The 27647-nt window shown below is 44.7% G+C and overlaps 1 protein-coding gene across 1 annotated transcript in view; it reads left to right on the top strand.

Moving 5' to 3' along the window:
* Positions 1-27625, top strand: part of LOC148822450 (activin receptor type-2A) — a 52282-nt gene extending 24657 nt beyond the window's left edge. Inside the window, exons 2-11 of the mRNA XM_088930130.1 lie at positions 4508-4715; positions 6041-6150; positions 10645-10799; positions 20138-20281; positions 20908-21051; positions 21428-21573; positions 22320-22434; positions 22883-23021; positions 23492-23622; positions 24322-27625. Of these exons, the coding sequence (XP_088786256.1) occupies positions 4508-4715; positions 6041-6150; positions 10645-10799; positions 20138-20281; positions 20908-21051; positions 21428-21573; positions 22320-22434; positions 22883-23021; positions 23492-23622; positions 24322-24516 (1487 nt within the window). The 3' untranslated portion in view covers positions 24517-27625. The remainder of the gene's footprint in view (positions 1-4507; positions 4716-6040; positions 6151-10644; positions 10800-20137; positions 20282-20907; positions 21052-21427; positions 21574-22319; positions 22435-22882; positions 23022-23491; positions 23623-24321) is intronic.
* The last annotated feature ends 22 nt before the right edge of the window (positions 27626-27647 follow it).

Here is a 27647-nt window from a genome sequence, read left to right as displayed (position 1 = left end):
CCAATGAGACTACAAAGGTTAGAATCCAACGGACATGATGAAGCCGTGATGATGAAGCTAGATTTCTGACATTCATACACTTTGTATAAAATCAGATTCAGTGTTCAGATTCAAAAGTAAAGAACACCATGGAAGATGAGCTGCATATGCATTGCTGGATGCACAAATACATTTAAAACCAAGTACAGGAGCACTTCTTAACAAAGAGCTGCCCAGCCATGCTGTTGAAGTCTTTCTTTCAGGAAACTGCTGGATGAGATCCGTGGGTGAATTAGCTTACCGTGATTAATTACTGTGGGTCAGTTACTAAATGGGCTTGATGGGTTGAATGGCCTGTTTTTGTTTTTAAACTTTATTATGTTCTCGTCATTCTTTACATGTTGTAGTAAAATCATGTCAAAGCAGGGATTTCAAAATCCTAAAATATCTAACTGGGGTTGATTAAAGTGCTTAAATGTTAAAAGTTAAAAGTGTTAAGGGCTTGATGGTTTGGTGAATTGACTAAGTGTTGTAGTAGACACAGCAGCAAGCTTTTGTAATAATCAACACCCCATTCAGGACAGTCACTTGAGGGAGGCATTATATTTCTCATATTTAGTTGATCTATTTTCTTGCATTTTGAATTAAGTGCATGGGTCGTATAAACTAACAATTTGCATAATGAAATGACATAATACAGCAGTTTCATACAGCTTTTAGAAGGAATTTTGCTGCCCTGTAGCCTGCAAGAGCCCCCCTTTTGCATTATGATCCTTTATTGCTGTTACAGTCATGACTTTCAAGTCTCACCTTTATGCATCAAACCACGGGCAAGCTCACCCCAGGGTACAACAGGTAGATCAACAGCAGCACCTGGAAACTTTTACAGGCCTCCTGCTGGTGCTGGAGGTGGGGCGGGGTGGAGTGCGCCCTCTAGAGGCTGTCTGTCAGGATAGTCCACCTGCCCAGGCTTCAGAAAATGGCCGCAGATCAGACGGCCCAGAATGGTCACTCCGCCACTGGGGTTGTGTGGCGGTGGTGGACGTGTGTGGCCAGACTGTGGCTGACCTCTTCATGGCCAGAGAGCCCACGTATTGGGCCCTGTGGTGCTCTCCGAGTCCTGACGCACTGGCCACTGCCTGACCCCAGCCCTGGCTCTGATGCAGCACCGCCTTCTGGAGGAGAGGGAGAGGGAATCTCACCTTTCAGGTGCTCCACTGCCCAGGGAGGTGCTTGGTGTTCCTCCCCCACCGTGAGGGCCTGAGGATAACTAACGGGTGCAATAACCCACAACCTTCTGAGCACCTGGTGTTTGTTGACACCAACCAGCTCAGAGGCACAGTGGGTGGTGGAGCTGTGTAGTGCGATTGGGTCCAGTTTAATATACCCTTCAACAGTGGGCAGTACAAATTTCTCCCCATTGGTGATGACTGCATCCCTTCCAGTTGGGCAAACACCCAGTATTTCCTTGGCCCTTCAGCAGTCACCTCTCTGGCTCATGGCGAGAGAGGTAGACCATGCAAGCCATGCCAGCCAAAGAAGAATTTACTGGAGCTAGAAGTCAGCCACCCTAAAGTGACAGCACAGTTTGCCCCCTTAAGCTCCGCTGTCTGAACCAAACGAGTACACTCGTGCGTTCATCCAGCACCACGCCCTCTCCAGTACTTCGGAAAGAGATCACGGAGCGGTTCTCCGGTAGATTGAACGTCACAGAAGAGATCTGGCAGGAGCAGACAGGTCGAGACCAGGCAGCGCACCAACTTTCGCGATATCCAAGAGCTTGTTGCTGAAGGATGGTGCCAGGGTTGGTGTGGGCGCGGGCCAGAAATGTGTGTTGCATCCTGGGAGGTGCGAGCCCTGCCAAGATGGAGTGTACGGGCCATTAATGTGAGCAGCTCAAGGTGTCACAACTCGCCTGCCACCCCCAGCTTCTGGGTATGAAGACCAGCTGTTCAGAAGACGAGCAAAGAGAGCGATGTCCAGTTGGGGGCTGTTGAGTTTTGACCGCCTCTTGAGTGGATACGGGTTTTTATTCAATGAACTGGTGACGGCCCTTTTTAAAATAACTTCGAATTCCTCCAGCAGACGAGCCTGTTTGAAACCGTGGCCTTGCAGTCCTGAACAGTTTTGCTCGGAGCGAAATGAACGCGTTTCAGAGTGTGAAGGAATCTGTGTGCCATAGATCTGTGTCTCTGCTTGCGTGGAGACGTTCTAAGGAGGCCCTGGATCGCAGAAACATGATTTTGCCGTGTCAGAATGTCGCCAGTAATACTACTGTAGAGTGTCAGAAGACAGTCTGATAAACAGCTCTGCTCGGCTGAGTTCCCGTCAGTATTTCTGGAAGTGTTTATGGAGCGAAATGCAAGGGAAATTAAAGTGTAAAACTTAGCTGTCTTCTGAAACATACACTTTTAATCTGGACTTGCTGTTGTGCTGCATACTGGTATCATAAAATTGCAGTATTATTCTGTACCACAGCTACTGTATGCCATGACCACAAAACTCCACTGCACACAATACAGCATGTAGCTTATAATTTTGTTGTATATATTCAGTATCAAGACTCAGAGATGCATATGTATTAGATTTACACTGCTGACATTTTGAAGCTGAGTGTGCATTAGCACAGTTCATCCTAGTTTTGTATTTTGGTGTCAGTATTTGCTCTTTTCTCTTGCTTTTCAAAAGAAAAGCACTTACCTTAAAATCCTTTCACTGCTCACCTCCACAAACAATACTGCACACCATACAGTGCCTGAACCGCATTCAGCGGGAGTAAATCAATAACTTTACAAAATTCGCCCTTGATCTCTTTTTATTCCTTTTCATGCCTTTTACTTATTTACTTTTGCTATTAAGCCTTCGGTACTTGAGGAATTGGCTCGGCAGAGGGGAAATGGCGATGTGCCCGGCTCTCCTGCCTTTTTGCTGTTCAGCTTTGTTTTCCGTGCAAGTGCTTTAACAAATTGCACCACCCACTGCGGTGCCGTTCGGCAGGGCGGCTGATATCTCGCCTCTGGTGTACCCGCTCCTCTCGGCTCCGGAGGCTGGCGCGCCGGGCGAGGACGGCTTCCCCGAGTCTCAAACTGGCAGAGCCCGGTCCTTGTGTGACCAGGAATTGGACGGGGTGCCGTTGAGCCTGCCAAGCCTCTTTTCCAGAGGGCGGTTAATTGTGCCGTTCATCTGAGCTGCCGCCCTTTCCGTTCCTCACGCTGGCGCTTCCGGTCTACAGCAGAGTGACCGCAGCCCCCTTCCTCAGGAGAGGCACTGCTTTCATCGCCGCACGTCCTGCCCGAGCTCCGGGGCCAGGCCTGGGGGTCCGGGCAGCCTGAAAGCCTGGAGATTCTGCCCCCCCCGTTCACTGGTGGTGGGGCTGTTCCAGATTAAAGTTGTGTTGATGCTGCCACTGCTGCTTTCTTCTTCTGTGGCGTGAGTTAATTACAGCGCCCTGTCATGTGCTTTGCAGAGCGTGATAGGAAAGATCTTCTGTTAATGGTTACTGGCGGACCTTGCCCTGTACGCGCTGTGCTTTAGTGTGTGACACATCTTAGCCACGGTGGATGGTTTCTGGGATCAGAGCCAGAGGGCGTGTTTGGCTCCAGTTCAGTTTCAGTGCAGCGTCAGGTGGGCCGCCGTGATGGAGGAAAGCCGGAGTGTAGTGGCAGAGCATGTGTGGGCTGGAACGCACTGCCGTACAGTGTGATAGAGTGCAGCGAGCGTGTCCGTCCAGCACACATGCGGGTGAGGGAAAAACAAGCAGCATTGTGCTCTGGTTGCTTTGCCATTTGACCTTATTTAACACCCCAGGAGAGTGCAAATTGGGCAGCCTTCCTGACTCCGCTGCACAGATTAGGTGTATCAGGAGGTGTTTCATCTGGTGCGGACGCTTGTGATAAAAAATTCACAAGCCCGAGCCCGTCCCCAGCCTGCCGCCTTTAGTCGTTTATTTTCACTGAACAAGCAATATGCTCCGGTTCGAGACTGACATCATGTGAGGCTCCTCGTAAGACGCACGCCTCTGAAATTAGGACCTGGGTTTGCCGAGCTGCTGGTGCTGAACATGACAAGGGAGCTCGGCCTCTGAAAGCTGTGTCCCCCGCGTGGAACTCCAGCCTAGTCTATTGTGGCTGAGCTCAGAAAAGTCTCTTACTTCAGTTCTGTACCCCTTAACACATTTCAGTAAACCAAGCCCAATGTTTCGATGTGATTAACTGCAGCGTAGCTTTGATACGGGTTATCCAACAGCAACTGGCACTGTTTGTGTGTGAAATTAATTTTATACAGATGATGAGTAGATGGCGAGGCTCTTAACGCTACCTGATAGGATCCGTATTTCACGTGAATGTGATACAGGTTGAATAACATTAATCATAAGTCTTTTGTGTTTTACTGCCAGTCTTGCAACAGTAGCTCAGAACAGATTTTTATCTTCAAAATTGTTTTCCATGTTCCTGTTGCTAGGAAAAACTGAAAAAAGTGTTAATGCAGATCTCGATTCAGCATTGTTCATTTGTCCCCTGCTCTTCAGGTGCAATCCTTGGCCGATCGGAGACACAGCAGTGCATTTACTACAACGCCAGCTGGGAGAAGGACAGGACGAATCGCAGTGGCATCGAGCCCTGTTACGGGGAGAAAGATAAAAGGCGACACTGTTTTGCAACTTGGAAGAACATCTCTGGATCTATTGAAATTGTCAAGCAAGGCTGTTGGCTTGATGACATCAACTGTTACGACAGGTTAAAAAGATGTTTCTTTTCCTTTTGAAGTTTGTGTTGTTTTAATAATGGTGTCCAGCATACAGACCTAAACTCATGCAGATTCTGTATTCTCCTGTGAGCTCTTTTCATAACGGGCCAGGTGGTTAGACTGAATTTTAGCGGTGTCAGAATGAGGTTTTATTTTTGCTGTGAAATCCAAGTGTTATATGCACAGTTAGGTTCTTTGGTGGTTTACTGTAAGTGTTATTGTTTTTAATTTGTTTTGCTTGTCTTTAGTTATTGCACTAAGCACTCAGGCTTAAATGTTACTTTACAAGCTTCTTGAAGCATTCAATTGCAAATGAATGGCTGGTGCAAATGGCCAGGCGCTCGGAGAAACAAAGTGTGTTCAGCAGAAAGAGCTGATAGATCACATCACAGGGGCAAGGTCAGCGGCTGACCTGTGATCTCGTGTTCCACTGCATTTTCAAACGAATGTTTTCATCACCAATTTTACACCATGGTACTGTGGTGTGTGCACAGCTAGCCAGCTCTGTGCATAGAATAAGCAGTGAAACTGAGAAAAAGACCCTGGTCTTTTTGTCCTGCAGTGTTTCCACCAGAAACTGACAGACTAACAAATTCCTCTGAATCATGCAGACACAGCTGACTTTGTTGTGTTGTTATCATTTAACAGACAAGTGGTATTTGTGCAGCAGAACTTCTGAGGAGATGATCCATTTTGAATTTGAAATGAAAAACGGGAAACTAAATCGGAGATACAGTATAAACAGTTTAGTAATCTAGGAAGAGCTGGGTGCTAAAATGAATTCCTGTGGTTCATCTTACAGTTTAAACAAAACCATACTAAATAAAAAATATATAAACTATGTTCACCTTACATGTCTTGACTTGTCAAAGTCTGATTACTTCCTCTGCTGAAAAATTTGTCAACATCCCTAAATGAAGTCCAAGTTTTTTTTTTTGCTCTTAACTAAACATATACTGTATAAATCATCACGTTTTCCCTTTTAATAACAAGCTTATTGAATAACCAGCATATGCCAGTGTTACTTAGCCTTGCTCAGATTATTACACAGATTTCATATCTGCTGTGAAATTGCTTCCATTGTATGATTTTGGCCCACCTCAGCACACTGGCTGTGAATATTGAATTGTTTTGATAATATGCTAACATTTTTCATTTTCCTGATTGTTGTTCTGGGTGGCATTCGGACGCTCAGGTTTGGACGGCTGTTTTACTGCCTGGAAGGCAGTGCTCTGGGGAGTGTGCAGGTGGAGCGTGTTCTCCGAGACGAAAATGCCGACTTGTCACGCAGTTCCCTGTTCTTGACTCCTTGCAGAAATGACTGCGTGGAGAAGAAGGAAAGTCCAGATGTCTTCTTCTGCTGCTGTGAAGGCGACATGTGTAACGAAAAGTTTTTTTACAACCCCGAAACGCTGGGAATACAACGTAAGTTGCGTTGTCAACTCTGAAATGTCTAGGTATAAAACGAAGGGTCACTTTGTCACTCTGTTTTGTTTCATTGTTTCTTTCTCCAGCGAAAGATTAATTTTCATTTTGTTTCGCATTTTGTTTTACCATCAATCAGCGAGATCTGCACCATTCGCTGTCACAGTAAAGCCCAACCATCCCGGCCACAAACTCTTCTCGCCCCTGCGCTCTGGCCAGCAGTACTGCACTATTAGCAAGGACCACTCGACGCAAGAACACTTTCTACCTCACTGCAGTACACGTCTTCAACAGCCAGCTGTGCAGTGCCTCAGGCTCAATACACATCTGCACACGGCACTTTTTGCATGGACTACCATGGTGTTTTTCTCACTACCGCATATTTACTGTTCCACAACATATTTCTTGTTCTGGTGGTGCTGTTTATTATGTCGTAATGTACTGTCTGCATTGCGTGATGTTGTCTGTTGTACTGCGTTTGTCCAGAGAGATCGGCACAACTAAGAATTCCAGTGTACATGTACATGTGGCAATAAAGTCCTCTACTACTCCACTACTCCTGCTGGCAAAGCATGGAGGTTTAATGACCCACTTGGATAAATGGTAAAGCTAAGCCAGCCTGTTTTACTGACACCTATTTTGAAGTATTTTAGGCAAAATGAGTCATGTCATAAAAGTTGCTGAAGGAGCTGTATTATATTTGTAAAGAACATGCATCAACAATTTAACTTTTCCCTGGTCTGTTGTCTGTGCGTTTTTGTAGGTGTATTGTGTGGTAATTGGATTTTAAAACTTTTTTTCTTTACTGCCGCTAAAAAAGAAACGTTTGCATAATGTTAAAAATTCTAAAATAGTTGCAGGAATTGCAGATTTAGTCACCAAGGTACTTTTGTAATATTTTAAACAGCTGATCCGGAATGGTTAATGAACACAGTTACATTTGTAACAGATGTATGACTGTTTCTAATTATGAAAGATATTTCTAGGATCAGAACCATTAGAATGGAGGAATTAGAACATGAAAATAATTACAGACTATGGAGGGTCTTTCAACCCATCCTAGAGTTGCTGGTGGATAATTGATCTGAGAATCCCATCCAGCTGTTCTTGAAAGTAGACGCAGTAGGAGCTTCGACAGTATGGCTGGGGAGCTTTATCCCAGTGTGTCCTGTTCTCTGTTTCAGACACACTTCCCCATAGTTTCCAGACGCGCTCTCTGCCTCGTGTTTCCCTGATGGTGCTGAAGCAGTGTGCTGAGTTGACTTTGTGCTTTATGAGGATTTTGAATGAGGGTTGCTCGGATCAGGTTCCATCGTGGGTTTTTCGAGACCTGTATATAACTTTTCTTCACAGCTGCTTCGGTGTTTGCTAATCCACCTAGTCAGATATCATCTGCAAACTTGACCAGTTTACTAACTAGTGATTCACCACTTATGTAAATTCTCATCTCCTTGCTGCAGTACGTCTGTAACAACATTTTGTTGTTATTATTTTTAAGGTTAATTAAACTTTGATGTGGAGTGGACTCAAGAAGGGTCACGGCTTGATAGTGAATTTTTAATGCCTTCTGTGAGGCTGTATGGGGTTGGAGGTTTGAATAGAAAGTTGTAGAAAGCAGTCTGCAGTTCAGTCTTTTCTGTGCTTAACTTTCTGAATGCACTGTTGTAGACGTAACCTTTTTTGTGTGCTGTGGTAACGGAGTAGTTTCAAGATGACGCTAGCCGTCTCTGTTCACTTTTTGAACTGCCTTTGAACAGGTGGTTGGAAAACGAAAACTTATTCATTTTCATATAAATCTTACTACCACCTATTTAAAATAAATTTCAGCGAGCAATGAGCTGATTTCATTAAAAGTCCGTTTGTAGCTCGAGGGAAACGCACTCCCCTGCCCGATTAAAAAGTTTGAAAACTCTGTCATGCTCTTGCTTCTACTTGCAACACTGGCGCTCAGGAAGAGAAGCGGCCCTAGAAGAGGGAGCGACTCCTGTCTGTAAAATGAGCTTTCGGTGCACTGCGCTGTTGGCGCACCCCGGAGGTGGCGTTCGCATTTTGACTTCAGACGTGACGTACCTGCGGGGGAGGTATGGATTGATGCACCGGCGGCCTGCTGGATCTGTGCTTCTTCTGCGGCTCGGTGTCGGGGTTGTGGTTGTGGTTCGGGTAGCCATGGCGACTTGCGGTGTGCTTCGGGCTGCCTTTCCTGGCCTGCTGCCACCTTAGACACCGGTGCTGGGAAGTGCTAGCCGCAGAATCGTCAGAGCAGTTATTTTTTTGGGGGGGGGGAAATCACATGGCTAAGTTTTTTCAGCTGTTGATTAAACAACAGCTACCTTGTAAAGGAAAGGCCTTAATTGGATGTGTGGCCATAATTGCTAAGTATGGTTAACGATGATAAAAAGCTGTCTCCATGCCAATTAGAGACCTTCATTATACAGAAAATGTTTACATTGTTTTTATTTTGAATCCTAAAACACCTGTCCTACATTCTGACAGCCTGCTATTTTTTTTTCTGTTGTTTAATTAAACTGGTGCATAGGTGGCAAGAAAAAAAAACAGCTGCCATTGAAGTGTTTAAAATTCATGCCTTGTTGAGGATGAGCTGGCAGGGAGATTGTCCCCAGAGAAGCACACAAGGTGTGATGCGAGAAGGTTATTAATCCAGCTCAAAACTCAGAGCTGAATAAATCTGTAGAAATGAGTCACTGAGTTTTAAAAGCGGGAAAAATTGCATGAAGATTAACCAATTTTAAAATGATTGCTTTATGACCTTGTGACGAATACGACACGAGTCTGTGTCAAGTTGCATTTAATTCCGATCTGGAGCAGTTTAACCCTTGCCTGCCTGTAGCACGTGGTGCCCTGGGCTTGACTCCAGGGATTTGCGTGTTGCTGGCCTGCAGGACTAATCCTAAAGACCTGACCCGCATTATCCCTGCAGATCCGGTGGAGCAGGCACGTGTGCGAGAGACAAAGCTCTCCTAAAAGTGCAGCAGTCATGTGCAAGATCTCAGGGAAGAGTGGAAGAGACAGAGAGAGAGAACTGTTTTGGGGACAAAATGTGTGGTGACACAGTTGTGCTTGAGGTTTACATTTAGGAACAAAATGCTGGAGCTGAAGTCATGCTGGCTGGCTGGAACAGTCTTAAAACCACACCTGTCCTGTCAGCGCGGCGTACGTGATAATGATATTGTACTGCGCCTTGTGACTGTGATTCTCAGTGAAATTAAAATAAACACCCTGCTGTACAATGAGCACGTGGGTGGAGAGAAAAGTGAAGTTCACGTGTTAGGTTTGTTGTCGCACTACGCAGGTGTGATCCTGTGTGCCACAGTTCCTCTTTTTAATCTTCTGCCCCATGAGCCTTTCCAAGGCTTGATAAAGCCATCCTTGTGTCTGTATCTTACCTGTACCGTACTGATTTGCTGTCTCTCAGGTGCACTTCCAGCGATTCTGTTCTTTAAAACAAAATGACCTTTTTGTAATTTGTAATTTATGATTGAAACCACATTAGTCATTATCCATCATATTGTCTCCCATGGAATGGGAATAGCTCCAAGATTAAATTCACCTCTCTGTTCACTTCGTTATTTACTGACCTTGAATAGGTTGTCACTTTTATATAAATATGCATTTCTTTCCCTCTGTATAAATTGCATGCATTTCCCAGAAAAAAAAAATTGATTTAATGAATACTGAAGAAGGCTCTTTAGAAACTAGCATTTTTGTTAAAGTAGTATTAGTTGTTTAATACAGGCTGTCTAAATTTAACTAATTTGATCTGGAACTCTTCCTATAGTAGCAGTGATGAATGGTTTCCTACTGTCATACTTATGTTTGACTGGATAAACCACAGGGCCACAGACTTGTTTACAGGATGCCAAAGAAAGTGATTTAGTTTTGTCCCATTCTACAAACATACGAGCAGCAAGCAAATTTGCTTTCTATTCAAAAGCCAAGCAATTATTCTAACACTGAATGGAAAGGCTGTAGGGGATGTTCTGTTTTATATAGTTAAACTGAAATATTTTTTACTTGCACTGTGTTGTGACATTGGTCTCAATTTAGAGGTGGTCTAAATTGCACTTCAGGAAATGATTTTATGGTACTGGTAAATATTATCAGATCAGAACAGCATATGCTTCAGCACGTTGCAGGAGGGCATGTTCTGCCAGGACATCCTGGTGCTGACTTGGCTTTATTCCAGAGCACAGCGAATGTGAAAACACAGAATCAGTCAGTTAACGGCCTGTTTACAGTTCCAGTTAGAAGGGGCAGAGAAAAAAAATCCTCACAATGCAAATGGATTCACAAACCCGGCTGGGACTCTTAGCATAATACATGAGCTGGCAACTGCTGATTTTTTAGGGTTTTTTAAAACCTGTGTTTTAAAACCTGCGTAGCTTTGGATCTAAAATAATTGTTGTTGGGTTTTTTTAATTTTAGTGTTGCATCTAGCCTTGATTAATTTGACTTTGCTCCCGGTTTCGTTTCTAGCAACCTCCAATCCCGTGACACCAAAGCCCCTGCTGTTCAACACTCTGCTGTACTCCCTGGTGCCCATCGTGGGAATCGCTGCTATCGTCCTTTTCTCCTTCTGGATGTACCGGCATCACAAGCTGGCCTATCCCCCAGTCCTGGTGCCCACTCAGGTCAGTGACTGTCCTCCTTCTCCTGCTCCTCCTCCTGCTCCTCCTGCTCCTCCTCCTCTTCTTGCTCCTCCTCCTGCTCCTCCTCCTCCTGCTCCTCTTCCTTTTCCTCCTGATCCTCCTTCTCCTCCTCCTCCTCATTCTCCTCCTCCAGCTCCTCCTGCTGCTCCTACTTCTCCTCCTTCTCCTCCTCCTGTTCCTCCTTCTCCTCTGTCACTTCAGCAGGAACCCAAGCCAGACCTGTGACCAAGGAATGTGTGCTGCAGGAGGTGCCATCTTGTGGCTAAAATGTATTTTATCTGTTTGGTCATTGAAGATCCCAGGGACACTGTTCTTAAGAGTGCCCTAGCTCATCTCCACTCCAAAGTTCTTCTTCTCTTCAGTGGGTGATGTAACTCCCCATGTCTGCCCCCGAACAGCTGTGTAGTGGGGCTGCTCTTGATGGGGGATGAGTGAGGGGTGGAGTGGCTCTCCTCCTGCAGGTCTTCTGGGCTTAAGTATTTGGGGAGGAGTGGTGTTGGTCAGGAGTGTTCTCCAGGCCCACACTGAAACATCGAGTGTCTTCAAGAAGGCACGCTTGAAAAAAAAACTTCTGCAGTTGCTCTGGCAATTGAGGAACGATTTCAGACAGATTTCCTCTTTGCTTCTCCTAATTTTATTTGGGTAGTTTTCAGATCATATACATTGGCAGTGCAGTTTAATTATGGACTGCTGATCAGTATATTCACTTCATATGGGCAATATAAGGCCATAAGTTCTTGAGTTCAACAGGGCCCTGCATTCAACACAGTGAATTCACAGGTTGCTTGGTATGAGATGCACTCAGGATTTTAGAATTGACAGTTTAAATTTTGAAATGAACCTTCTGTACACATTCGTAGTTCTTCTTTCAGAAGCTCATTTTTAACAATCGCTGCAACACTGCAAAACACTGCAACACTGCAAGTTTTTTTTGTGGCTGTCAGTAATAGCACAGATCAAATGTGTCATTGCTGTGTCATACTTAAAATCTGACTAGAAGCAGGTACAGAGGGAGGTTTTATTACCATCACATGAAGGAATGTTTTCTTTTTTGGCACATTTAGTCATGGAAAGAATAGAAAACATTTCCAGAATTGCTTTCTGAAGCGCACTAGACAACTGGGTGCGTGTCTTCAACCCACAAAGCAGACAAAAGACATTTACATGTTTAAGTGGTATGAAGGCCAAAGCAGTAATTCTCCGAAAAAAATATTTGAATTCTGTGTTTTTATTTTTTTGTAATTCAATTTATCTTCTGGTCGGCGATCATTTTTAAAATGTAGTGCCTCACAAAGAAACAGTAGCTACAGTTCAATTCAGAGTAGTTACGGGTGCGTTTCTAAAGGGTGTGTGCCTAGTTAAAGAAAAACCCTATTATGTGCTGTGGGAACAGGCTGTCACTAATGCTGTGAAATATGTAGGTTGTTCTGACATATTTATTAGCTCCAGGCAGAATGGAGGTTGCAGAATCATATACAAAGGAGCTGTTTGTTGGCTTCGGTTTACTGAACAGGACCAAGCGCCTCTCAGAAGCTGGCTGTGTGTGAACAGTGCTCAGACTCGGCCGTGTTCAGTTTGAAGGGGGCCTTGGGATCTTGCAGGCTTGTCGTGATCTTCGATCTGTGCACATTGTTTGTATTTCCCATTTTATACACCAGAGTTAAGTTTTCATTCAGTGGGGTGATGGTGAAAAGGTTGCTACCATTAGCTAGAGAACAGTGCCTGTGGTGAGAAATTCCCATGCCCTTTTTAACTCAAAAATAAACAGTGGAAACCAGATATTGTTCCATAGTGTGATGATGTTCATTCACTACGTCACGTGAGGGTGTAACAGCTTTTGCGTTCCATATTTGTTTCCCATAGACAATGGTCAGGAGCTCTCTTTCTTTATCTTGTGTAATGTTGTTGGAAGGTGTCTGTTGTTGTTGCTTTGCTTTTCAGAGCCTGTCAGATTTTTCACTCTCATTGTTCTCTGTTGAGAGCAGTTTCATTTTTATTTCCTTGTTTCATGACAGGAGCCTTGAGTCCACCTAAAGTATATTATTGTGTAACTTCTCAGCTCAAATCCATCAATCTGATGAGAGGTTGTAAAATAATGATAATTGTCCCCCATGCTCTGAGCTCCAGCCTCCTGACGGTTTTTCTTTAGTAGTGTGCACTATTATGGATCGTCAGTCTCACATCGCCAGCTGTGTTACACTCAGCATGTGGAGGGCAGAGACTGCGACAGATGAAAGACCTTCTTCAAATTGTGATCATATTTGTAACTAAAGTATGTAAACAGTATCCAAATTCAGTAAGTGCACCTTGATCGCCTAAATTCTCCCAGCTGTTATGGCTGCAGTATTTTAATTTGTCCTTTTCTATTGTCATTGTTACAGTTTGTTTCATTTCTTAAGAGTGTATTAGTTTGTTTAAAGCTAATTTGACAGGGATGTTTCTTATTATATTATTGAAAACCATTTCATTGTGGCATGTGGTAGGTTGAATTTTATCAGTTGAATTGATATAAATTGAATTAATTGAATAAAATTGAATTCTATCAATTTAACCAATTTATTACAACTAGGGTGTAATAATTGGTTTTGTCCTTTGTCTTAAATTATTTAATTAATTTGCAATTAAATAAAACTTTAAGGAGATGTCATTGTGCTAAATATTACTTGATATCTTACTTTTAAAAAATTGTTGTGGATGGACAGTTCCAATTTTAGTACTAAAACTGACACTGTATGTACACTCAAAAATTCTACAGCTTCCTAAATACCTACTGAATTCTGAAAAAGGAGTACAGTAATTATCTGTAAGGCTAATCGCCATTTAAAGAGTCATTATCCAATTTTAACAACAATGGAGCCAAGCCAATGTTTTATTGTTAAAACAAGATTAAAAGTCATTGTCTTGTTATTTGGAAAGCTGTCTGTTTTGAACTACAAAAAAATGAAATATCTTGTTTTGTAGTTTATCACATGACGTTTAGAATGCTATGACAAACTTTTGATTTCATACTGTTCACTTTAACCCTGTTAATGGGTTCTGAAGTTTTTTATTTGGTTTTATTTTTTTTTGCAACAAAACGAAATGCTTGAATTGGGGCTCTTTATACATAGCAAAGAAAAGGCGTCTTTGTATGAACTTTGCTGATGCTATCCTGATTATGTCATCAAACAGAAAAACAGAAAAATCTTTTTGTAGGGCATAAGATTGTTTTGTCGTGTGTAGAACCATTTTTGAGGCGTGAAGTTTTCATACCTGCACTTGAAATATCAAAGACCTGTCCTGACAGTTTTCTGAGTGTAGATTGTGCAGTTTCTCCACACCATTAATGAGAAATGGAACACCAGATAATGACCGATTGGGAATGGGATGAGTGTTTTTTTTATTTTATGATATACCAGTGCCCCCTGTTGACAGATTCTTTTTTTACAATCCAAAAATATGGTCTCCAGCTCTAGAGCGAAGCCAGGCCTGTGAGGAGTGATTATGTTTCATTTCAGTGGGGAAAGACACTGAATGTTTGTTCCAGGTTGCTCGTACGATAACTGCGATGCACTGCGAGACTTCAGGAGCAGGCAAGATTGGCTCACAACACTCCCTGAATTCAAACCCGCTTTCACGTGACCTGATGATCTCCCTGTTACTTATCTCAGCCCTGGTGTGTGAGTTATCCTTCTCTGTTGATGTTCCAGAGGCTGGGGGCTGTGACTCCTGGCACCAGAAATGGTGCAGAAGTTTAGTGGGTGGATTGATAGGGCGGAGTTCAAACGTTTTGCTGCCGGTAAATGGTAGTACGTTATAGTTAAATGTATGTCGTGCTGTAATTTATCTAGGAATAGGGACCTGGAACAAAAGGAATATCATGCGTTGTTGTGCAAAGGTAACAAATATAGTTTAAAAAAACACCATGTTGACTCTTATGGAGGTCATATTGCAGGATTCAGTAAGGTCAGCTTGCCAACAACTGCCCTTGAGTGACGAGAAAAAAAAACACTAAGGCTGCCTGTGACTGTTCCCCAGTGTCACTGGAGCACGCAGGTCTGCTACACCTTCTCTGAGGCTCTTTAAGATCACTTTATTGGCCCAGCTTGCTCTCCATGAGACACACAGGCAGGGAGAGAAGCTTGGGGTCAGAGCGCAGGGTCAGCCATTTATACAGCGCCCCTGGAGCAGCTGGGGTTAAGGGCCACGCTTGGGGGCCCAACGGAGAAGGATTCCTCTGCCGGCCGCGGGATACAAACCGGCAACCTTCCAGACACAGGCGCAGATCCTGAGCCACAGAGCCACCGCACAGTCCCCCCTCTTTGAGGATAGGAGTCTTGGCGATGCCACTCTTTGTATATTGTGTTCATTGTCTGAAATAGATTTTGATAGACCAATGGCTTCCAACTCCTTTAACCCACAAACCCCAAAATCCTTCTATTCACCTTTCTGTATCTGTGGAAGGAATTTTCAGTAAAATTATATCGGTTTAAGTTTTCACTTTTGCAGCTACAGAACGACAGAGGCTTGGACTCAAAACATCAATGATTAATCAATAATGCATTTTCTCAGCGGAGCAGAGGAGCTGCTGGCCCAAGCAGACGATTTCTGACCTCGGATGCTTTCCCAACATTTGATTATAATATAATTGCAACGTCTTGTCCAGTTTGTGCTGGGTGTGTGCGTGTGGAATTGCAAGTACCTCCTCTGGGAGTGTTTTTATAACTGAGTTCTGCTTTCATTCATCTTCAAGGAAATTTAAAATGCAAATATCAAATTCAGTCAGTAAGATAAGAAGCATTCCTGTAGCTGTGTCGCCCGCCAGTCCGCAGCTGTCCCAGCCCGAGCCGGGAGAGAAGCTGCACAGAATGACTCGCCGAGCATAACTTCAGGAGGCTGTTTCCAATTATCCAGCAGAAATGATTCCAAGCACGTGTTCGCATGCAACTGCAAGGGCCGACACGCTGTCGAGCAACGGCAAGCTTTGTTTTGTCTGTTTATTCATCGCTAGGAACTTGTGAATTGAAACAACACATAACTCCTGTATTTTTGTAACGATTGCGTCCTGCAGTAACCACGTGTTTAGTGAACCCGGTCAAATGACAGAGGAACCTAAGCATTGCCTTGGGTGACTAGGACAGTGCCGATCTGTGGATGGTACTGCACCTGCTGCGATTGGTAAGCAGCAGGACTCGGGCGGCTGTGGTTTATCAACATTAATCACTTGCAGATGAGTGGTGCCGAGGCAACTAACACCCATGCTGCGATTCTCCCGTTCTTCAGGACATTACCTGAGGCAGGGCTCTGCTCACGGGCAAAGCAGCCGGTTCCCAGCACTGGAGCAGCATGAGACGACCATGAGGGTCTGTGTTTAAACCAGAGCGTGTGCGCTTGTATGAAGGAGGCTGACACAAGCGCTTATGTTTTTGATCACAGTATTTCACAGGTGATACAATACCAGCCCATAAAGTGTGTTTGTGCTGCGTTATCACACAATACGGTAGACCTCTGATAAATGTGAAATGTGTTGTTCAAGTTGTGTTATGCCTCATAACCTCACTGACGTCTACAGTGTGTGAGCCTGCAAGTTATTTTTTGGTCAAATTAAAAATGCCAGGTTCTGTAGGAACACAATGGCTAGAATAAAAACAGCAGAAGTTTATACCTTTTTTTCCTTGCCGCTTTTGTAGCTGTAGTGATAAAGAGCCAGGATGTATGGCTTCACTCCAGAAGAAGATTAAAACACTTAATTCTCCATCGTTCATGCAGTCCTGTGTGTCACTCCTAACAGTGCTCCTGTTCCCTCTGCATCGTGTTCAGCTGTTTTCCCTGTGCATCGACAATGAGGCTGAGACATTTGTCATCCCACTTCAATTTTTCATACGCTAAACTGAGGTCGGAGAGTTGGAATTGATTCGGTCGGAGACTATTTCCGGCTGCTTCTTCCAGATCTGAGGAGGGGAAAAAAACACCACTTCCCCAACTCGATCATCAATCATCCTCTGAAACCTCTTTATCTGCCTTCACTTCATCCTCACTGGAAACAGTAATTTCTTTTGCCTCTTTTCTTTCCTTCACAAGCACGCCTTTCATATAATGATAGAGGTAAGATAAGTTTAATTAACTCATAAACTTTTCGGTGGGTTTGGAAAGACTGATAACCTGGCCGTTGCATTTCCTTTGTTCCATTTCTTTCTGTATGGACATGCCTCTTAATACATTTTGACATTTTTTTTATTTTTATTTTCACATTTGAAACTCCAAAGTTTCATTTCCAGTTCTTTTTGTTTTTCGCATGATTCCTTTCTGCCCCCTTGTATAATGTGGACTGCAGAACAGGGGGAATATGAAACCACTTGCATGCGCCGAGGAAGAATTGCCTGGGATACGTGTCCTTCCAGCATGGTTTCTACCTGTCTGTCCTGTTCTGCACTGCAATACTTTCTGTTTCTAGGCTTAAGTGAATCATGAAAATTAAGTTTTCTTTATTGCACACATATGCAAGATCTTTGTATCCCCCGTTTGTGTGATGACCCCATCCCATACATGTGTAGATTATGAACTGTGTAGATGAATATGCCAAAAGTGCAGGTGAACCAGGGTTCAGCTGAGTAATAATGTAATATATAAAATCCAGTTCCCTTGCCTTATATCCTTGTGTATGGCTTTTGGTGTATTTGAGTAATGTAAAGTGATTTAAAAATAAAATATTAACTTAAACGTTTTGTTGGATATAAACTGTGGATGTAAAAAAAAAAATTAGAAGCACTGTGCTGCTGCTTAATGAGGGCTGATCGATGTTGTTCTCTTAACCAGTGAGTTCACCAGTGAATGGTGTGTATAAATGATTTCATGAATTACTGGGAACCTTGAGGAGCCATCTTGAAGTGTGCGGGACCTGTTTCCAAGTGCTAGGCCTTGCAATCTTAGGAAGAATGCGTTTCTGTATTAAGACCCCAGTGACAAAATGCAGTGCACCTTGTTGGTTCACTGCCTTGATTTACTAATAGACCCGCTAATGCAGGATAGGCCATCTACCAGGGCAAAGAACGGTGCTGGCCATTCCCAGAGCTCAGAGTGTGGCTCTGCGTGATGAAAGAGCATGGCGCTTGTGATTCCAGGCTGTGTGTCAAGTCCTGGGAAGCGGTGAGGTTCAGGACTTCCTGAAGGTGCAGCTGGCTTTGGCCATTTGGGGAACGAGAGTGTTTGGCGGTCAAGTATGGAAACAGATCCAGTTACAGGAATATCTTAGACATGGATAACAGGACTTTGTGTAATGTGATCAGTTGTGAAATGATCAGTTGTGACATTATGAAATGTCACGTGGACTATTGTAAATCCGGTTATTATTTTTTACATTTACAGATGAGATGTCTTTCCTCTGAAATTAACACATACAATAGCAGCTGTGCACGGTGCTAGACCTCCTGTTAGAGGATTCTGTTTTTGATAACGGGGCTGATGGGAGGACGATTATGTTCCTGTGTGCTTAATGTGCAGTCTTTACAGTATTGTCGTTTGAAATGCATAATACCTGGGAACGTTTTCTAGCTTTCCGCAAAAGCTTTCTGTTGAGTTACCTTTGGTTTATTTTTTCTTTTCATTTAAACTGCAAAAAAACACATGTATGCATGCTTGTGCTTTCGTGACCTCTGCACTGACCCCCGACCTGCCCTTTTTTTTTTGTACACATAAGGCTGTTTGTGCCCTGATTGCTGCAGAATGTCATAGTCCTTGCAAAACGTGCTGTGATTTTATTTTTATAACAGGCTTAATGAGAACACGAGACAAATCTGTTGTATACCTAGTATAAGCCAGACTATAATCCTCCATACAGTATATTATTGTGTGAGTGTTTTTCCTAATGCCAGTCTCCAGTGCAGGGGATCATTATAGAGCCCTTCTGAGAATCCACGTGCGAGTGATTACTTTAATCCGGGGCAGTGGCCCACTTTACCCACTTATTTTTGGAACGCGCTCTCAGCCTCCGAGCTGATCGGAGCTCCCGCTCGCAGCAGCACGGCCGTGCCTGCAGCTTTCATTCTTACTCCACTCCTTCCGGCGCTCGGGCAAAGGTCTGTTAAGACGGTTCTACCCGTTCTACCTTTGAGCCGATAATTCAGCGACAATGTCTGAGTCTGTGTCCTGGGGGCCGGCCGTCCGGCTGTGTGCGGGGGAAGCGCCCTCGGTCTTACTCCAGATGCTTAACCGCGGGGGGCGCAGCCCGGTGAATGAACTCGCCACCCGTGTGCTTGGACAGACCCCTCAGTGGAGCACTGAACCACCTGCAGACGCCAGCTGGCTGGTGCTCAGCGGGCTAGAACGCTGCAGTTCAGTGCTCAGTGCTATGCAGTACAGTGCTGTTTGCCAAAGTAACACGTGAGCCACACCTGTGTGGAAGCCCATGCTTTTTAGAGGACTTGGTGTCCTTCCCTTGCCCAGGTGTTTCCAGGTTTATACCGACGGCTCAGAATATAATATACAAATTCGACAAACTGATCTCACACCTGCAGCGTACTGTACTGACCACTGCAGTAACACCTGCATGAAAAGGAGAAGACTAGGGTTTCGAGAGCAATGATTGACACACAGCCCCCCTGAAACTCTCACGCCTCCTTTAAGGCCGGCCTGGTTTTCAGGGATCACACAGAGGACTGGGATTCGTGGGGCGGCATGGGAGAAGGGGTTCAGTGTCGCCCTGAGATTCTGGCGGAGCCCTTCGTTGCCCGACGCTGGCTGTGTGAAAATCACGTGCAGCAGTCGGAGTGTGTGCTCTCCTGCTCTTCCTCTCTCTGTGTTTGCCACTCTGTCCCATTGCCTCTGTGCTCCCAGGGCCCGTGAGAGCGTGTTTGATTTTAAACAGTCTTTACACATAGTTACAGATTTAAAATTCTCCGCAGCCCATCGGGGTGGTGGTTTAGTGACTCTGCTGTAGCGGCGAGTCTGCCCTGCACCTTCCACTTGAGTGAAAAGAGACACGTTAGGTTCATATCGCTTGCGGCATCCCGATGTGACTCCACCTGCAACAGGGGCATAGTGCATTTCAGTAACAAACCTCCCTTTTGTTCAACGGTGATTCCTTAAAATGCTCAGTGTTGTGAAGTGCAGACAGACTTGGAAAAGGCCTGTACCTCTCTGAACACGGACACTGAGACCGGCTTCAGTGCACAGCTGGGCCCAGGACTGAAAGCAGCACACACCTCCTCACACACGGAGCCGCCAACAGTCTAGGGTAGTTCATCCGCTCGACGCGTCTCAAAGCCTGCTGCTGTCGTGTTCTTGAAGTCTCGGTGTCTTCCGTGTTCGGGTAAAATCATTGAAATGGCGTTTGTATGTTCTAGGACCCGGGACCTCCACCCCCTTCTCCTATCCTCGGACAAAAGCCATTACAGTTGCTGGAGATCAAGGCCAGGGGGCGATTTGGCTGCGTCTGGAAGGCTCAGCTGCTTAACGAATACGTGGCTGTGAAGATTTTCCCTCTGCAGGTACCCGTTGCGGGGTTTGTCGTGCTGGTTTTGTGTGGTCTCCTGAGCCCCAGGGCGCCCAGTTTGGTCTGGCTCTGCAGGCCTCAGAGCTGCGTGCCTCCCAGGTGGATGTCCGCCAGTGAGCAGTGTAGCTGTGCAGGTTATTATTCTTTCCATTGAAGTCAGAAGCACTTGGACATGCGATTGTGGTTGCAGCATGGTCTGCCGCCAAAAAACCACTTCTACCCTGTTTTAAAATACACTTCAGATTTCGAAATGTTGCGATTGAGTTCTGCAGGGAATTAAATTAGTAATGTGGGGTTTTCTTTTGATGTCTCCTTGCTGTGTAATTTTCCATTAGAGGCAGGAAACAAGCGGGAATTTTTCACCAAAACGGATGTGTGACAAATATGATGATAATTAAACAAATGTCACATGGGTAAATGCTTGGAATTTAAGCACTGCAGAAATGTCCTTATCTCCTTCCCCCAGAAAGAACTGTTGTGTGTTTAATCTGTTGCTCTCTCGGAGTTGTGGTCCTTGTGTCAACACAAGAACACAGGCGCTCCTTCCTGCTGCTGCCGGCGCAGGTCAGCGGTGGGGAGAAATTGCCTCGTCTCTGAATGCTCTGTCTCGTGTGGCTGCAGGACAAGCAGTCGTGGCAGAATGAGTACGAAATCTACAGCCTGAGCGGAATGAAACACGAGAATATCCTGCAGTTCATCGGTGCAGAAAAGCGAGGGACTAACATTGACGTGGAGCTCTGGCTGATCACGGCGTTTCATGAGAAGGTACGTGTGGTTTGCGTCTTCATCTCCCGCTGGTACGAAAACAGAGCCCACTGCGAGGAGGCCTCGGGAAGAAACATGTCGGTAACCGGCAGGCTGTTCTTCTCCAGAGTTTGGCTGACAGGGAAAAGCACACAGAGCATGGAAAGGTCTTCCCTTGTAGAGTTATTCTAGAGCACTTGCAAGGTTAATCTGCCCCCTGGTGTTTAAAAAGAGCAGTTATAGGATTAGAGTCATGTTTGACATGGCGCTCTGCTGAAGAATTAGGCACACTGACAAAATGCCCTAGATATTCTCTGTCATACTGTTTGTCATATAGCCAAATTGAAGCAAAATGAGTTCTCACTACAGAATTTGTTTTTTCTCTACCCCTTTTCAGGGTTCATTGACTGATTATCTGAAGGCAAATGTCGTTTCTTGGAACGAGCTGTGTCACATTTCTCAGACCATGGCAAGGGGCCTGGCCTACTTACACGAAGACATCCCAGGCCTTAAAGAGGGACACAAGCCAGCCATTGCCCACAGGTTTGTCACATTCACCCTCCTGCCACGCTGGCAGACAGCAGCCTGCCCGCTGGCCCTCTCCTCCGCTTGTAGTACAGCACGGGGGATTAGGAACTTGCTGAGAAATCAGTGCTAGCAAAGGCAGTTACAGCCCGGGTTCGATGGCAGTTCGCTATTTCTTTCACATAAGCCATGTATGAGGGCATCCTTGAGGTATTACTGATATTCTACCACACAATCTAGGTATAAATCCCAGTGCACTGGGAATGTCAGCAAGGACAGTAAACATCCCCATCCTGCCGCACTCTCGCTGGCTGAGAGCTTGCGCCCCTTCAGCACAAACAGTCACAGCGAGGCTGCTCTGGGCACTCCCGCCTGGCCTGTCTGTGAGTCGCACACGGACAGGCCGTCGTTCGGCTCTGGCGCAGCTGTATTTGACTAATGAAGGTAATGGCCAGGACCAGGAGCGCTAAGTCAAGTACTACTGTACATTTGTTTTTTTCACAGTGCAGCTTATCACCTGGGAGATGTATTTACCTTAAGAGTTAATCTGCTTTCCAGCGGCTAGTGTCAGCTGACACTGCAGTTCATTAATATAAATAAATCATGTAAGTTTTCTGTTTCACCTCACTGAGTCTAAATGTGCAGGTGAAGAATACGCCATCATCTGAACAAGAAAGCGGGCTATTACATTTTATAGCCTTTTTCCTCGGAACGTTGTTGTTTACATTTATTTTCATTTCTGTCTCTTCTGGTTGTGAAAACAGGGACATTAAAAGCAAAAACGTGTTGTTGAAGAACAACCTCACAGCGTGCATCGCTGACTTTGGTCTGGCTCTGAAATTTGAAGCTGGGAAGTCTGCAGGAGACACGCATGGTCAGGTGAGCAGCTCTGACAAACACAGCAGCTCTGTAACAGATGGCACAGATGCCCGGATTTGGGGGTACAGAATAAAGAAACGAGGATCCTGTTGTCTAATTACTAGGCCCCCTGCAGCTTATTGTGGGAAGGAGAATAGAATGTTGTATCACAAAGACTTTGAAACACCAAACAGCTAGACTATAGCAGAACAGTATCATCAGTCAATCTGTTTAGTTTTAGAAATTACTTCAAAGGCAAGGGATTTTTGAGCTGAGAATCCGGAGAGCTACAAACACATTGGAGAGCTCAGCAAAAAGTCTTCACCAGCCATTTCATGGAAGAAGCCAGGGCATCGGCTAGGCAGCCGGTTCCACACTCCCACCACTCTTGATGTAGATGCCCGCTGTTGTTGACCAAGCTTGGATGTTCTCCTGCTTCGCTCTTCCAGCCATGTGCCCTGTTTTCCAGGTTGGGACCCGGAGGTACATGGCCCCGGAAGTCCTGGAAGGCGCCATCAACTTCCAGCGAGACGCGTTCCTGCGGATAGACATGTACGCGATGGGCCTGGTGCTGTGGGAGCTGGCCTCTCGGTGCACAGCGGCGGACGGTCAGTGCGGATCGGCGCCTCTTTACTGCACACGTAGCCCAGGATGGGGCAGAGATTAGAGCTTTCGTCTCCCTGACTAGCAGGGAGTCCTCTCGTCATCTCCAAATTGAGCAATTTGCTGTTGAGTGTTCTTTTGTGTTGTGGCATTGTACTGTTGCAGTATTGTATTATTGTCGTGTACGTTGTATGTTCATGAGCTCTTGATGTGCCATTCTATTCAGCTCTTGAAAGAATGGTGAGGAATGTTGCAGTCGCATTTAGGAAGAGCAATGCTCCCACTTTGGTGTTTTGGTTGAATAATGCCACATTGCAAATGCAGAGGCACAGTTCCTTTAGTACTGCTAATGCAGTGTTATGTAAAGTTTATTTTCTTCCTGCTGTCAGAATGGCTTGGCAGCTGTAGGATTCCTGAGGCAGAAACCTAGCAGCAGCATCAATCTTTTTTTTTTTCCTTGCCGTTCGGCCCTCAGGTCCAGTTGACGAATATATGTTACCCTTTGAAGAGGAGGTTGGCCAGCATCCATCCCTGGAAGACATGCAGGAGGTGGTGGTTCATAAGAAGATGAGGCCTGTGCTGAGAGAGTGCTGGCAGAAACACGCGGTCAGTGAGCCTCCTCATCGCAGCAGTCATTGGATTAGAGCCGCGTTAGAATTCGGTTTTCATTGCTCAGATTGGCAGCAAATGCATTTTCACTTAATCGATAAAATTACTTTATTGTTTCCTAAAAAGTTACAATATACTTGTGTTCTGTTGAAGAATATTTGGTAAGCAAAACAACTAGCAAAGCACTTTCAGTTCACTTAAGAATTCAGTGTGTGTTTAATTAACGCTGTGATTAATTATCGCCCTGCCGCTCTTGACGAGCTTCAAGTTCGAGCTCTCGCCCCGCTCGTCCCTCCGGGCTCGGACCCGAGCTCGGCCCTGGCTCTGCAGCAGCAGCCTGGGTGTAACAGGCCTCTGCAAGCAGAGACGAGACACTGAGGAATGTTCACTGCTGAGTGCCGTCTTTAAGACGCGGGCCTCCTGATGTCAGAGAGATGTACAGTCAGTGGTTACTTCCTTTAAAAGGATAGAAATTTGGAGACATGCGGGCTGTTGGAGTTGAGTCCAACTGCAAGGGTTTTGCTTTAATAACATGCACCCGTTTCACCATTCCAAATTTCAATCCCAAACTGTGTATTGATTTGTCTTGCTGTTACTGTGCCGTAAATGTAGCTCTGAAAACTATACTTTCCGCAGAAGCACAGGTGTGTCGCAGAGCGGGCGTCTCGACAGTGACGGTGTGTGTTTCACCTGCAGGGTCTGGCCATGCTGTGCGAGACCATAGAGGAGTGCTGGGATCATGAAGCAGAAGCCAGGCTGTCCGCCGGCTGCGTGGAGCAACGGATTATTGAAATGCAAAGACTGATGAACATCATTACGCCAGAGGAAATTGTTACTGTGGTCACCATGGTGACAAACGTAGACTTTCCACCGAAAGAATCAAGTCTATGATGGCTGCATTGGTCAAACAATGTGTGCAGAACACATCAACACAAACACAACGACCAATCAGACTCAACTCCAGAGCTGCTAAAATAACTCATCTGGTTACCATTTAGACTCAATATTGTGTTCTCGTGTACAGAACAGTACAGCAGCCAACGCAGACAGGAAAATCAGGAATTGAAGAATGGGGACTGTTTTCTACCAACAACATTTAGTTACATGTGTGCCTGAAGACTTGCATCTGTCTCTTGTAAGTGATGAAAAACGCAGAATCAAAATCAGGATCATTCAAATTTGAGAAGAGGTAGAAAATGTCATCATCTGCTTGGCAAAGGACATTGTAATTTAAACTGACTTTTGGCAGGTATCTTTCTTTTTTATCTTGGGTAAAAAGACTTCCTCAAATGGACAACTGCTAGTTTTTTAAGAAACGAAAGACTATACAAAACCCAACACAGTTCATTTCATTTCAGTATAAAAAAGGGCAACTTGTTTTTAATGCATTTGCTGTTTTGTGTTTATATAAATGACTATTGTAATGCCAATATGAAACAGCTTGTGAATGTTTAGTGTACTGCTGCTGTACGTATATCAACAAAATGGTGATCAAGGTTATTTGGTGGGATTTGCTTCCAAGCATTATTTTAAAAAACCATAAACCTCCCTCAACAAGGTATACCTCAGTTCCGCATTTGACAAGTAATGATTTCTTGAACACTAAAACAATCGAAGTGTTGGACGCTCTCTGGTGGTTTTTATGCATTTGACAAGAAAAGGCAACAGCATGTGATGGACATGTCCTCACCCTCCTTTCGGGCTTTTAGATGGTGGTGTATTTCGCCCTGCTGTTTCTCATTTGTTTTGAGCATTGGAGCTGTTTATTTTCAGCAAAACCTTACCGTTTCTGTAAAAAAAAGAATAAAAAAATACTCCCCAAGTTTTAAGTTAAAAAAAAAACCCTTCAGCAGCACTTCCCTGTTGAGGCTTGCTGTGTCTATGGAGGATATCAAGATGTGCGCATGCCTTCTTAGTTTTCCCTTTCCACCCCGTGTGAGCTGTGACACTGGTGTTCCTCCCTGAACCTAGTTTTGCAAAATGTCTTTCCTTTCTTTCTGTTGGTCTGTCTCTCTTTCTGCGCCTGTTCCTGGAAGTACAGTTAACAGTCTGCTGGTTTCACTGTATTAAAATGCACCTCAGGAAGCTGTATTTCTCAAACCCCTCTCTCTGCTTTGAGCTGCAAGTGACTTTTTGTGACACTCGTTCTGGTGCCATTATTTAAAGTAAATATTCAACATCTGTGCTGGTAGCTATTCCCCTCCTGACAGGATATAAGCCACAAATTGAAAGAATGTTCTTTGTACTTGTTAATGGAACACAGTACATCCAGTATATTACACCTATGTATGCATTGAAGGGTATTTTTAGTACTTTAGTACTAAGACTTTAAGGATCGGGTTTCTTAATGGAAAAATGATTTATAGGAATGCTATATATCCAATATAGTCGTATATATATATGCAGATATATGCTATATATATTGTTTTTGAGCACTTAACATTTTCGATGACGCAAAAATAATTGACTCTAATTTTGTATTTAAAGTATTTTTTATTTTCACAGATGTTCAATATTGCTTTTTTTAAAACAAAACATTCAGGGATACAATACTATGCTTTACTAAGTTAATTACAGTATATGCAATCACTGCAGGTACAGCAGCTTACTGACAATGCCAGTGAGGCGACCTTTACAGAGTTGTAGCATTTTTAAAGAAACTTTCAAGTGCTGTTTTATTTATTGATGTACAATAAATTGCCATGCCTGAAGACCCCAGGTCAGGAGCAGGTGCCACTTTTATTGTGTGGGTACACTAACTAACCCTTTACCTGTCTGAGAGCACCGGGGCTGGTGGGACAGGGCACCAGCGAGGTGAGGTGGGCCGGGCCGGGCCACTGGATCGGAACAGTATTCGCGCAGAAACAAAGCTGACGAGGGAGGGGGCCACTGCCTGGTTTCGAGGAATATTTTCAGTACTGTGAATATTTTCGAACATTGGAACTTTGCAGCTCTCCGAGCGTGCGTGCGTTCCGATACTAAATTTGCCGAGCAAACGCGTAACTTGCTGCAGCAATCTGCGAGAATGTCAGTAAAATCGGTCACAGGTCTCCAAGCAGGGAGGGGTGGAAGGCACCATATGCAATTGCCTCTATCTGTATAACACCTGCCGTTGTGTTGGTCACCGTTTTGTCCTGGCGCTAACGATAATGATCAATGTAGCCATGTGACTCGACCCTCTTCTGGGTCACCAGTAGTTTCGGGTGTCATTTGTCTCCTGTTCCTTTAACTAGACACACAGGCCTGCAGGCGTCCTCACGACTCCCACTGCTGCGTGCCGCTTCTCTTCCCCCCCACCCCCCTTCAGTGCTACAGCCCCGGGAGACGCGTGTTCCTCTGGGCGTCATGGGCGGGAGGGCGAGGTGGTCAAACCGCAGCTCTCTCTTTCACGCAGTCGCAAGCCCAGGCCTCGGCTGTAACCGCAGGATTGGCAGAACTCCACACCAGAGCTGCGCATCGTGTAAATAGTTTCCGTTCGAATGTGATTTAGCATGGATTTACCCCCCCCCCCCCCCGAAGACGTCACAATGCAAAACACGCACCGGTTTCCTTTTATAAAGGTATCCGTTTCATAACAAAATGTAGCGGTTTATTGATTTTGAGAACGTTACGTTTAGGCCCAAGTAACGTAACGTTTTTCCTTTATATACATTTTTAATCTGTAAAAACGCCACAAATGACACCCTTGATCTTAACATTGTTTACCTCAAAGCTCTGACCAGCAGTGTTTTCTATGAAGCGGTTCAGTTCATGTGACACACATTACCTCTCAATATGCCAGAAAGCTAATATGTTGAGATGTGTTAGCTTTATTTCCTGTATCTGCCGATGACCTCTGGGTCTAGGGCACAAATGACTGTACTACTGTAAAAGTGTACTTGCCATTTTTATTTTTTTGCAAGTATTTAACAAAATTTCAGAGGCCTGGTTGGAAGTGATTGTTAAATATTGTACAGATAAAATGTATGCTATCCCCTCTACAATAAAGTATAGTGACTGCTCTGGCTTGTGTATATCTTACT

This window comes from Atractosteus spatula, chromosome 13 (assembly GCF_055471065.1).
Source record: "Atractosteus spatula isolate fAtrSpa1 chromosome 13, fAtrSpa1.hap1, whole genome shotgun sequence".
NCBI lineage: Eukaryota > Metazoa > Chordata > Actinopteri > Semionotiformes > Lepisosteidae > Atractosteus > Atractosteus spatula.
This window is presented reverse-complemented; position numbering and strand designations above follow the sequence as displayed.